The following is an 11,146-nucleotide window of genomic DNA, read 5'->3' as shown; positions in this document are numbered from 1 at the left end:
AGGGGCCTTTGTCCCTGCCTCCCGCAGCACCTTCCGCTCACAAGGCTGGGGGGGGGGGGGCAGAGCCCAGGGCGCTGCCATCCGGGGCCTCGAGGGCCGTGCCTGGTGCCTGGTGCCTGGAGCCTGGAGCCTGGAGCCGGTGTCCGTCCCAGGCGCTGCCAGGCCGGCTCTGCCCAGGCGGCTGCCTGGTCCCTGGTGCCACGGGACGCCAAGGAAGGCGCCTGGGGCGTGGTGCCCACGCAGGGTCCCTAGAGCTGACATGGGGGCGGAGGCTGCTTGGCAAGAGGATGGGCACCCGGCCCTGGGACCCTGCCCCGCCCCCACCTGCCCCGTTGCCCCAGTGGCCTCACTCTACACTGCTGTGGGGGGAGAGCCAGTGGCACCCCCCCGTCCGGCTCCTGCCAGCTCAGGGCGTGCGGGAGACCCCAGCGGGAAGGGCCCTGAGGCAGGAGCGGGGAGTCCACGCAAGGGCTGGAGGCTGCCCCCCCGGAGTCGGGGGCAGGGCAGAGAGCCAGAACCGAGCCCCGAGGCCGGCTGGTCCAAGGGCCCCCCCCCCCGGCAGCTGCAATGTAACACCGCTCTCTGGGGATTGGCCGGCTGCAGCCACCGGCTCCTCCCCGCGCCAGGCCCTTATAATGCCCCGTCTGTCGCTGGCCAGGCAGGTCGGTGGGTGTCTGCCTGGGCCCTGCCACGCCGCGGTCCCCTCGCCAGCCACAGCCACGGCCACAGCCACGGCCGCGCCGCAGGGAGACATGCAGCCGCTCTGCAGGTGAGCGGCCCCTGGGCTGCGCGAGGCCGTGAAGAGCCGGGGGCAGTGCACGGGGAGGGGCTGCGGGTGCCGGGGGTTGCCTGGGGACAGGCTGCTGGGGACACCCCCACTGTTAACCCCCCCCGGGCCCCGGGGAAGCAGGGTCAGACCCAGCCCCACCCCGCGTGGCCAGGACGCGCTTGGCGTTGCAGGCGTTTCCCATCTCAAGTGCCCCAAAGAATCGCTGCAGGGAGGGGAGAGACGCCCCCTCATTCTGGGGGCAGCTGAGGCCTGGGAGGGTCTCAAGGCGGAACTGCCCCCCCCCCCGGTGAGCAGGGGGCTGGAGGGGGACCCTGGGCCCCTCCCTTGGCACAGCTGGGGCCTGCAGAGGCATCTGGGCACTGGAGGCAGGGCGTGTGGGGTGGGGGTGCCGCCTCCCCTGTCCTGCACCGTGGCCCATCAGCGCTGGCTCCTGGCTCTGGTCCCAGCCTCCCTGGAGCCCTGGCTGGGGCAGCCCCCGGCCCTCAGGTGGTGACCATGGGCCCCGAAGCTCTCGGCGCCAGAGCTCTCCCGTCTCAGCCTGCGGCTGGGGTCCCGCAGCCTGCTCTGCCCCACGGGTGCCTGTGCCCCTGTCCTGCCCCATGCGCAGCCTCCCGGCGAGGGCAGGGCTCTGTCTGGCCTGGGGCGCCCTGGATCCTGAACCCCTAGGCCAGGCGCGATGGATTCTCCCGCACTCACTGCCAGCCCCTGGGGCCCAGCCAGCCTCGGGGTGCTGTGGCATCCGTGCAGCCCCATAGCACCAGCCTCCTGCCCAGGGCAGCACGGGGTGCTCCAGGCTCTCCTCTCACCCACATCGGGGCAGGAGGGCAGTGCGGGGAGCAGGACATGGGCTCCAGCAGCTCCCGATGTGTTTGCATTGGATGGGGGGCAGCAGGGGATGGGGGAGGGTCACTGAGGGCAGCACCCCCCTGCACCTGCCGGAGTCAACAGCCCTGGGCCCTGGGGGGCTTTGCTGGGGTGGTGGCGCTGGGGGGAGGGGCTGAGTGGGCGGGGAGGGGGCCCTGCGATCAGTAAAATGCCGATTCCTTACTGAACTCCAGGCTTTGCGCGGGGGGGGAGGGCGACCCACAGGGGCTGGGGCGGCCGGCGAGGCGGTAGGGTTGGTCGCCCACGCGCGGGGGGGGCGAGGCGGTTGGGTCGGTCGCCCACGCGCGGGGGGGGCGAGGCGGTTGGGTCGGTCGCCCACGCGCGGGGGGGGCGAGGCGGTTGGGTCGGTCGCCCACGCGCGGGGGGGGGCGAGGCGGTTGGGTCGGTCGCCCACGCGCGGGGGGGGGCGAGGCGGTTAGGTCGGTCGCCCACGCGCGGGGGGGGGCGAGGCGGTTGGGTCGGTCGCCCACGCGCGGGGGGGGCGAGGCGGTTAGGTCGGTCGCCCACGCGCGGGGGGGGCGAGGCGGTTGGGTCGGTCGCCCACGCGCGGGGGGGGCGAGGCGGTTAGGTCGGTCGCCCACGCGCGGGGGGGGGGCGAGGCGGTTAGGTCGGTCGCCCACGCGCGGGGGGGGCGAGGCGGTTGGGTCGGTCGCCCACGCGCGGGGGGGGGCGAGGCGGTTAGGTCGGTCGCCCACGCGCGGGGGGGGGGCGAGGCGGTTGGGTCGGTCGCCCACGCGCGGGGGGGGCGAGGCGGTTAGGTCGGTCGCCCACGCGCGGGGGGGGGGCGAGGCGGTTAGGTCGGTCGCCCACGCGCGGGGGGGGGCGGGCGGTTAGGTCGGTCGCCCACGCGCGGGGGGGGGCGAGGCGGTTGGGTCGGTCGCCCACGCGCGGGGGGGGGCGAGGCGGTTAGGTCGGTCGCCCACGCGCGGGGGGGGCGAGGCGGTTAGGTCGGTCGCCCACGCGCGGGGGGGGGCGGCCCACGGGGGCTGGGGTGGCCGGTGAGGCGGTAGGGTCGGTCGCACACGCGCGGGGGGGGCGAGGCGGTGGGGTCGGTCGCACACGCGCGGGGGGGGGCGCGGCCGGCAGGCGGTTGGGTCGGTCGCCCACGCGCGGGGGGGGGCGAGGCAGTTGGGTCGGTCGCCCACGCGCGGGGCTGTCGGTCCCACCGCTCCGTCCGCGGGGGGTTTGTTGCCTACGAAAGCGACGCGCGTGGAGCCAGGGCCCGTGGCGGGAGGGGCGGCTGCACCAGCACTGAGGGGAGAGCCGGGTGCCACCCCCCATCCGATCCCAGTGCTGCTCCAGGTCAACCTGCACCCGCCCCCCGTTCTCGGCCCCCAGCGACTCTGCCCTGGCCCGGGGCCCCCGCCTGGGCATGACAACCCGGCGGCCCTGGAGAGAGACGTGGTGCAGTCTCCTGGCCCAGGCTGGACGCTCCCTGCCCCCGGGTCTCTCCCCTCGGGAGCGGGGGGAGAGGCCAGTAACCCCGTTCTCCCCACTGCAGGGCGCTGGCTGTTGTGGGGGCCGTCGTGTTGCTCCTGGTCATTGTGGCTGCTGACGGTGAGCAGGGCAGAGCTGGGGGCAGGGGCGGGGGTTCTGCAGGGGGGGTGTGTGGCCAGGGGGTGCCTGGGGACAGGGGCCAATGTGCCCCTCCCCCACTTCTCTAGCGCCACAGCCCCATGGAGCAGGAGGGGGCTGGCTAGTGCCGCAGCACCAAGGACCCACCCGCAGGGGGCAGGACGGCGCCCACCCCCTCGGGGACAGGCCTGGCATGACGCACCCGTGAGCGCCCCATAGCACGGCCCTCAGAGCCCTGCACAGCGTCCCCCAGAGCTGGCTGCAGGGAGAGCGCCCCCTACTGAGCCCCCCCCCCACGCAGCAACACAGAGCCCCCAGCGCCCCCTGCTGGCTCCTCTCTTCCCTGCAGCACAGAGCCCCCAGCACCCCCAGCGCCCCCTGCTGGCTCCTCTCTTCCCTGCAGCACAGAGCCCCCAGCGCCTCCTGCTGGCTCCTCTCTTCCCTGCAGCACAGAGCCCCCAGCGCCCCCTGCTGGCTCCTCTCTTCCCTGCAGCACAGAGCCCCCACCGCCAGCTGGGCCAATGCTGAAGGAAGAGCGCCCCCTTCTGCCCTGCAGCACAGCACCCCCTACTGGCAGCACAGCGCCCTCTAGTGGCACCTGGGCCAGCACTGGCTGACAGGAGAGCGCCCCCTACTGAGCCACCCTCTGCCCAGCAGCTGCTGGCGTTTACTCCTAGCCTATCCTATCGAGCTGGGAGGCACCTCCAGAGCCATCGAGTCCAGTCCCCCGGCCTCAGGGCAGGGCCAAGCACCATCCCTGATTTGCCCCAGATCCCTAAGTGGCCCCCCAAGGGCTGAACTCACGACCCAGGGCTCAGCAGGCCAACGCTCAACCCAGTGAGCTACCCCTCCCCCCTCAGCTGGGGGGGGCTGATGGGCTGTGAGGGCCGGGCGGGGGTCAGCTTCCCGCCATACCCCACGGCGGTTCAGTGACGCTCTCTCTGTCTCCCCTGCCCCCGAAGACCCCACTGGCGCCCCGGACACGACACCCCCTGCTGACAGCCTGGCGCCAGGTAGGGAGGGGCAGGGCCGGGGGCAGGCTGCTGGCTCTGGGGCGAGGAGGGGGCCGTGCAGGCTGAGGGCTGCGGAGGGCAGGACAGATGGCAGGGCGCTAGCTGGGCGAGGCTGCACTGGGAGCCCTCCAGGGCCGGGCCCCAGGGGCCAATGGCCCAGAGGGGGTGCGGCACGCCCTGAGAGAGGCACTTGAGCCGGCCAGGGCTGGCACACGACCCTGGGGCCCACCGCTGGCACTGCTCAGCTTGCTCTGCCCTTGTGACTCAGTTTCCCCTTCTACCGCCCTGGAGCTGGTGGGCAGAGCTGGGCAGAGGGGGAATGGCAGCTGGGGGCAGGGAGGGGTGGCTGTGTGGGGTGGGTGCCCAGGCCCCCTCCAGTGAGCTGGGGGGAGGAAGCCAGTGGCTGGGGCGGGGGGGCGGGCGCTGACATGGCTCCTGCTTGACTCTTCTAGAGCCCGTCAGCCACGGGACGGTGGAGGCGTCGGGAGACAGTAAGCAAAGCCCCGGGCAGCTCCCGCCAGGCCCCGCCGCCCTGGGGCTCAGGAGCGGCCCCGCCCTGGCCCCCCGCGGCTCAGCCCAGGTCTGCTGGGAGCCGGGCACTGTTGGCACCAGGCATCGTCCCTGGCTCCCTGCCCCCAGGCCGGACGGGCTCGGGCAGGGCTGGCGCTGGGCTGGGGGGCGAACAGCCGGGGCTGGGGCCATGGGGCCCTGCCAAGGCACCGCTCCCGCCCCAGAGCCCCCCTGACCCTCCCCTCTCCCCACTGCAGGCGAACTCATCACCCCCCCGGAGCAGCTCTCCAGAGGTAGGGCCTGGGGGCCCCGGGGCCGCAGGAGTGGGGGGGCAGAGAGCCGCGCTCTGTTTCCAGCCCTGGGTGGGGCTCGGGAGTCCTGGGCCTGCTCCGAGCCAGGGGGTGGTGGGGGCGGGGGGGTTAGAGTGGGGGAAGGGAGGGGGCCTTTCCTAGCTCTGCCACTGATTCAGGACCCGGCCTTGGGTGCATCATTCGAACCAACGTGCTCCAATGTGGGGACTGAAGCCAAGACCCCATCCTGGGGCATGTGGGTCTCGGGGCAGTGATGGGGGGCGGCTGGACTCAGCCCCTCTTGAAACCAGGGCCCTGTCGGTCTGTCTGTCTGCTCACGGCCGCCCTCAGGAACCGAGGGGAGAGTCCTGCCAGCCTCAGTGTCCCTACAGGGGGACGCCCATCTCCCCGCAGGCCTTGCCCTTGTGACCCACAGCGCCCGGGGCTCCCCCAGCCCTGCCAGTGCCCCGCACTCCCGACCCGCAGCCCCTGCCCCCCAGCCCAGCCCCCCGGTGCCCCTCACTCCCGACCCGCAGCCCCTGCCCCCCAGCCCAGCCTCCCGGTGCCCTCACTCCCGACCCGCAGCCCCTGCCCCCCAGCCCAGCCCCCCGGTGCCTCTCACTCCCGACCCGCAGCCCCTGCCCCCCAGCCCAGCCCCCCGGTGCCCTCACTCCCGACCTGCAGCCCCTGCCCCCAGCCCAGCCCCCCGGTGCCCTCACTCCCGACCCGCAGCCCCTGCCCCCCAGCCCAGCCCCCCGGTGCCCCACACTCCCGACCTGCAGCCCCTGCCCCCCAGCCCAGCCCCCCGGTGCCCCGCACTCCCGACCTGCAGCCCCTGCCCCCAGCCCAGCCCCCCGGTGCCCCTCACTCGCCACTGGCAGCCCCTGCCCCCCAGCCCAGCCCCCCGGTGCCCTGCACTCCCGACCTGCAGCCCCTGCCCCCAGCCCAGCCCCCCGGTGCCCCTCACTCGCCACTGGCAGCCCCTGCCCCCCAGCCCAGCCCCCCGGTGCCCTCACTCCCGACCTGCAGCCTCTGCCCCCCAGCCCAGCCCCCCGGTGCCCTCACTCGCCACTGGCAGCCCCTGCCAACCTAGCCCTGGGCTCCCAGCCCCCAGCCCTGCCGGTGCCCCTCTCTCGACCCGCAGCCCCAAGCTCTGTGCCCCTGGGCGATCTGGGGGGTCTGAGCTGTGTCTGGGGCTCTGCAGAGGCCGGGTCTCCCCTTCTACCCCCCACGGTGCAGTCCCCGGGGGGTGCGAGCCCGGGGGGGGTGGCGTGTGGGCCGCGTGCTGCCCTCCCCTCTCCGTCGCCACAGGGGTGACCCGCGGGGGAGCCGAGCGGTCCCTCACCGACGACACGCACCTGGGCGCCCTGGAGGGCGACTCCGCCAGCCTGGACGCCCTCAACAGCGGCACCTTTAACCTGGACCCCCTGCCCGGGGACGCCCAAAGCGGTAAATGCCCCCCCCCCGTGGCTGCGGAGCCCCCGGGCCTGGGGCATTCTGGGGAAGCGCCAGCGCTGGCCACCACGGGGGGGCGGGGCTGGGCTACTGGGGGAGCCGGCCTAGCGGCCAGCGCTGGGAGGGGAGGGGGGAGCCCACAGGGGCCAGTGGGGCTGGGCTGGGGGGCTGGGCTTTGGGAGGGGCGGGGGCTCCTGCCAGGCCAGCTCCGAGTGCTGCGTTTCTCTCCCCGTTCCAGGTCCGGCGGGGGACGTGGCGGCGCAGTCCAACGAGTCCCAAGAGAGTAAGAGCCCCGCCGGCCCCACGAGCCTCCCACGGCCTGGCCGAGCCGCCACCCGCTGAGCGTGGCCTGTGCCGGACGCTACGGGCGCCCTCGCCCCCGCGCGCCCCGTGGCAAGCGGCTGAGCGTGGCCTGTGCCGGACGCTACGGGCGCCCTCATCCCCGCGCGCCCCGTGGCAAGCGGCTGAGCGTGGCCTGTGCCGGACGCTACGGGCGCCCTCGTCCCCGCGCGCCCCGTGGCAAGCGGCTGAGCGTGGCCTGTGCCGGACGCTACGGGCGCCCTCGCCCCCGCGCGCCCCGTGGCAAGCGGCTGAGCGTGGCCTGTGCCGGACGCTACGGGCGCCCTCGCCCCCGCGCGCCCCGTGGCAAGCGGCTGAGCGTGGCCTGTGCCGGACGCTACGGGCGCCCTCGTCCCCACGCGCCCCGTGGCAAGCGGCTGAGCGTGGCCTGTGCCGGACGCTACGGGCGCCCTCGCCCCCGCGCGCCCCGTGGCAAGCGGCTGAGCGTGGCCTGTGCCGGACGCTACGGGCGCCCTCGTCCCCGCGCGCCCCGTGGCAAGCGGCTGAGCGTGGCCTGTGCCAGACGCTACGGGCGCCCTCGCCCCCGCGCGCCCCGTGGCAAGCGGCTGAGCGTGGCCTGTGCCGGACGCTACGGGCGCCCCCATCCCCGCGTGCCCCGTGGCAAGCGGCTGAGCGTGGCCTGTGCCGGACGCTACGGGCGCCCTCGTCCCCGCGCGCCCCGTGGCAAGCGGCGGAGCGTGGCCTGTGCCGGACGCTACGGGCGCCCTCGCCCCCGCGCGCCCCGTGGCAAGCGGCTGAGCGTGGCCTGTGCCGGACGCTACGGGCGCCCGCGCCCCCGCGCGCCCCGTGGCAAGCGGCTGAGCGTGGCCTGTGCCGGACGCTACGGGCGCCCTCGTCCCCACGCGCCCTGTGGCAAGCGGCTGAGCGTGGCCTGTGCCGGACGCTACGGGCGCCCTCGTCCCCGCGCGCCCCGTGGCAAGCGGCTGAGCGTGGCCTGTGCCGGACGCTACGGGCGCCCTCGCCCCCGCGCGCCCCGTGGCAAGCGGCGGCTGAGCGTGGCCTGTGCCGGACGCTACGGGCGCCCTCGCCCCCGCGCGCCCCGTGGCAAGCGTGGCAAGCGGCTCAGCGTGGCCTGTGCCGGACGCTACGGGCGCCCTCGCCCCCGCGCGCCCCGTGGCAAGCGGCTGAGCGTGGCCTGTGCCGGACGCTACGGGCGCCCTCGCCCCCGCGCGCCCCGTGGCAAGCGGCTCAGCGGCCCGGCTGCCACGGCACCGCCACTGGGGCGCGTCCCCCGGGGCCCGGCTGCTCAAGCCGCAGCCTTGCTCCCGCAGGCAGGAGGGGAGGCAGCCTGGCCCGGGGCTGCGTGGCCGGGGCTGGTGCCATGTGTTGTGGGGGGCGCCGGGCTGGCCCAGGACCTGCGCTGACCCGGGCCTTTCCTGTCGGTTCCAGGTGTGGACCACGACACTGACTCCGAGGAGGCCCTGGCATCTCCAGGTACCAGAAGGGGGGCCCTGGGCGAAGCCCCTGGCTAGGCATGGGGGGGCCAGCCCCTGGGCTTGCTCGTTAGCCCAGCTGGGGCAGCACCTGCAGCTTGTCCTACGGCGGGGCCAGTGCCCCACGTCCTGGGCATCGCCGGCTTCTCTCCCCGTGGGACGGCGCGTCCCCCGGCCCTGCACCCCGGCGCAGCCAGAGGGGACTCCGCCGGGCCGTGGGGCTCACCGCGGGGCGCAGGCGCCATGTGGCCATCGGGGCGGGCAGAGCCCTAGTTCCCTTGGGGATGGGGGAGGGGTCGCAGGCGCCTGAACCCCCTCTACCGTTCTAGGTCTGCTCCCTTCATCTTCCCCCCAGTGAAACCCCCCCCCTCACTCGCCCCCCCGGCAGCCCCCCTCCCTTTCTTCAAACTCCTGCCCCTGGCCGGGGAGAAGTGGGGGGCCATGGCCTCCGGGCCTGCCCCCAGGGACCCCCCGCTGGGCAGTGCTAGACACACCGGCCAGTAGGGGTCACCCCCAGCCCACACAGCAACCAGGGAAGGCCCCACCAGCTGGACCCAGGGCCACGGGAGTGGACAGCCCCCCCCCCCGTCACCCCCCCAGGAGCGCACCTGGCCCAGCCCGGGCACTCGCTGTTCAGCGCTGGGCAGGGGCTCCGGGGCACCCGCGGCCCCCAGCGCCAGGGGCACATGCTGGGGGGCCGCAGCGGAGCTGGGGGGGCCTGGCGCTTCCTGCACCACACGCCAGGGCCGAGCCGGGAGCAGCCGGGCGCGTGGCCTGCAGGCCCCAGCAAGCAGCGGGCACGGCTCCATCGCAGAGCCCCGAGGGTCAGGCTGGGCGGGGCCTGGCTCTGACAGGTGCCCTGGGCTTGTGTCTCCCCAGGGATGTGAGGTGCCGGACCCCACGCTGGAGCTGCCCTGGAGCCTCGATGGACAGCAGCCTCCTGCCAAGCCTCCTCCCCCCCCAAGCCTGGCACTGCCCGGGGGCTGCCCGCCCCGCTGCCCTGGCTGCTGGTCCGGTGCCAGCCTGCAGCCCCGGGGCCCTCAGGCCTGCTCCTTGGCCCCCTCCCGGGCCGGCCTCCCGCCGCCCAGCCAGCAGCGATGAGCAACCCCAGCCGGGGTCCCGACCCAGCCTCCAGCCCGGGAGAAGGGCCCGAGATCCCGCCTGGCTCAGCCCGCGGTGCCGCTCCTGGAGAGAGCCCTGGCCAGCGCTACCTGCCCTGCCAGCACCCAGCCAGCGCCCCCCCAGCAGAGCCAGGGGCCGCATGCCCCGGTTCCAGCACCACGTGTGGGCTCCAGGCAGCGCCAGCCCTGCAATGGACCCTCCAGCTCCACAGCCCCCCCAGCTCTCCGCAGGGGCACCCTGCCCCACGCCCGCCTCTCCAGCTGGCATCCCAGGTGCTCCAGGGTTGCCCCTCTGCAGGTGCCAGGGGGGTGCTCGTGAGCCCCCTGGGTGCAGCTGGGTGCCAGGCGTGATCCGAGGGCTGGGCCCCGGGGAGGTACCATGCAGGGCCCCACAGGGGCTGGGGTGCTAACGGGAGGGAAGGCGCCTCCGTCCAGGGCCCTGTCTGCTCCCTGGGGCTGGGGTTGCCCAGGAGTTTCTGGGCACAGCGGCCTGGGGCAGGAAGTGACCCCCCCCCCCCAGTGCTAGGCCAAGGCAGCCTGGCTGGGGCTTGGTCGAGGGGACACTGTGATGGGGGGGCTGCCCCAGGGGGACAGGAACCTGCCACTAATGTGCCTCAGCCGGGCACTGGCCTGGCCTGCCGGGGGGCACCGGCTGAGGGGCGCGGGACGCAGGCTGGTGCTCCGGCTGCTCTGCCGCTGGCCTGGGAGGGGCCCCAGCCCCGTCCCCTGTATCCCTGCCTATAAAGAGCCTTCAGCAAGCGTGTGTCCGTCCATCCGTGTGTCCGGGGCTGGGCCCCTCCGCTGGCCGGGCAGCGCTGCGCCGTGGGGCTGGGTGGGGGGCAGGAGGAGCACTGGGGGGCCCTGGCCACGGCCGGGCTGGCTCACTGGAGCAGCCTGCTCCGTCCACGCCCCGTGGGGCCCCGGGCCCCGCCGCCGACAGGACACTGGGCCGCCTGGCCCCTGGGGCTCGCCCCATGCGGACGGGGGGGCGAGTCGGCGGGGAGGGGCGAGCTCAGACCTGCGCAGCGCCTTGGCAAACCCAGGCGTGAAAGGCAGCCGGCAGGGGAGGGAGAACCCGCCTCGGCTGGGGCCCGGCTGTGCTCCGGGGCCACGGGGGCCGGCCAGGCGTGCAGGGGGCCACGGGGGCCGGCCAGGCGTGCAGGGGGCCACGGGGGCCGGCCAGGCGGCCGAGTCCCTGTCCAGCCTGGTCTAGGTTCACGGGGGATTGGCCCTTCCCAGCCCAGCTCCGCGGAGAAATTGGAAAGGGTCCAGAGAAGAGCGACAAGAATGATTAAAGGTCTAGAGAACATGACCTATGAAGCCAGGCTTCATGAACTGGGCTTGTTTAGTTTGGAAAAAAGAAGATTAAGGGGGGACATGATAGCGGTTTTCAAATATCTAAAAGGGTGTCACAAGGAGGAAGGCGAAAATTTGTTCCTCTTGGTTACTGAGGACAGGACAAGGAGTAATGGGCTTAAAGTGCAGCAGGGGAGGTTTAGATTGGACATTAGGAAAAAATTCCTAACTGTCAGGGTGGTCAAATATTGGAATAAATTGCCCAGGGAGGTGGTGGAATCTCCCTCTCTGGAGATATTTAAGAACAGGTTAGATAGACATCTGTCAGGGATGGTGTAGACGGAGCTTGGTCCTGCCTTGAGGGTGGGGGGCTGGACTCGATGACCTCTCGAGGTCCCTTCCAGTCCTATTATTCTAT

At 74.0% G+C, this 11,146-nt stretch overlaps 1 protein-coding gene across 2 annotated transcripts; it reads left to right on the top strand.

The window, feature by feature from the left end:
* Nucleotides 1–643: 643 nt before the first annotated feature.
* On the top strand, nucleotides 644–10,190 carry LOC149525218 (uncharacterized). 2 transcript variants are annotated; one of them, XM_089776096.1, is made up of 9 exons: nucleotides 644–769; nucleotides 3,177–3,232; nucleotides 4,213–4,263; nucleotides 4,716–4,754; nucleotides 5,031–5,066; nucleotides 6,375–6,512; nucleotides 6,757–6,801; nucleotides 8,268–8,312; nucleotides 9,191–10,190. In XM_089776096.1, the coding sequence occupies exons 1-9, from the start codon at nucleotides 753–755 to the stop codon at nucleotides 9,196–9,198; spliced, it is 435 nt and encodes a 144-aa protein (XP_089632222.1). In that variant the 5' UTR covers nucleotides 644–752; the 3' UTR covers nucleotides 9,199–10,190. The 2 variants fall into 2 exon arrangements, with proteins under 2 accessions (XP_089632222.1, XP_089632223.1); XM_089776097.1 differs by lacking the exon at nucleotides 4,716–4,754.
* The last annotated feature ends 956 nt before the right edge of the window (nucleotides 10,191–11,146 follow it).

This window comes from Pelodiscus sinensis, chromosome 2 (assembly GCF_052426305.1).
Source record: "Pelodiscus sinensis isolate ZL-2025 chromosome 2, ASM5242630v1, whole genome shotgun sequence".
NCBI lineage: Eukaryota > Metazoa > Chordata > Testudines > Trionychidae > Pelodiscus > Pelodiscus sinensis.
Note: the sequence above shows the minus strand (reverse complement) of the source record. Positions and strands in the feature narration are given on the sequence as shown.

What these genes read in the sequence shown, in the direction of transcription:
- LOC149525218 (XM_089776096.1), top strand. An exon ending in CCCGGAGCAGCTCTCCAGAG is followed by an intron (nt 5,067 to 6,374) that starts GTAGGGCCTGGG and finishes CCGTCGCCACAG; the next exon opens with GGGTGACCCGCGGGGGAGCC. An exon ending in GCCCGGGGACGCCCAAAGCG is followed by an intron (nt 6,513 to 6,756) that starts GTAAATGCCCCC and finishes TCCCCGTTCCAG; the next exon opens with GTCCGGCGGGGGACGTGGCG.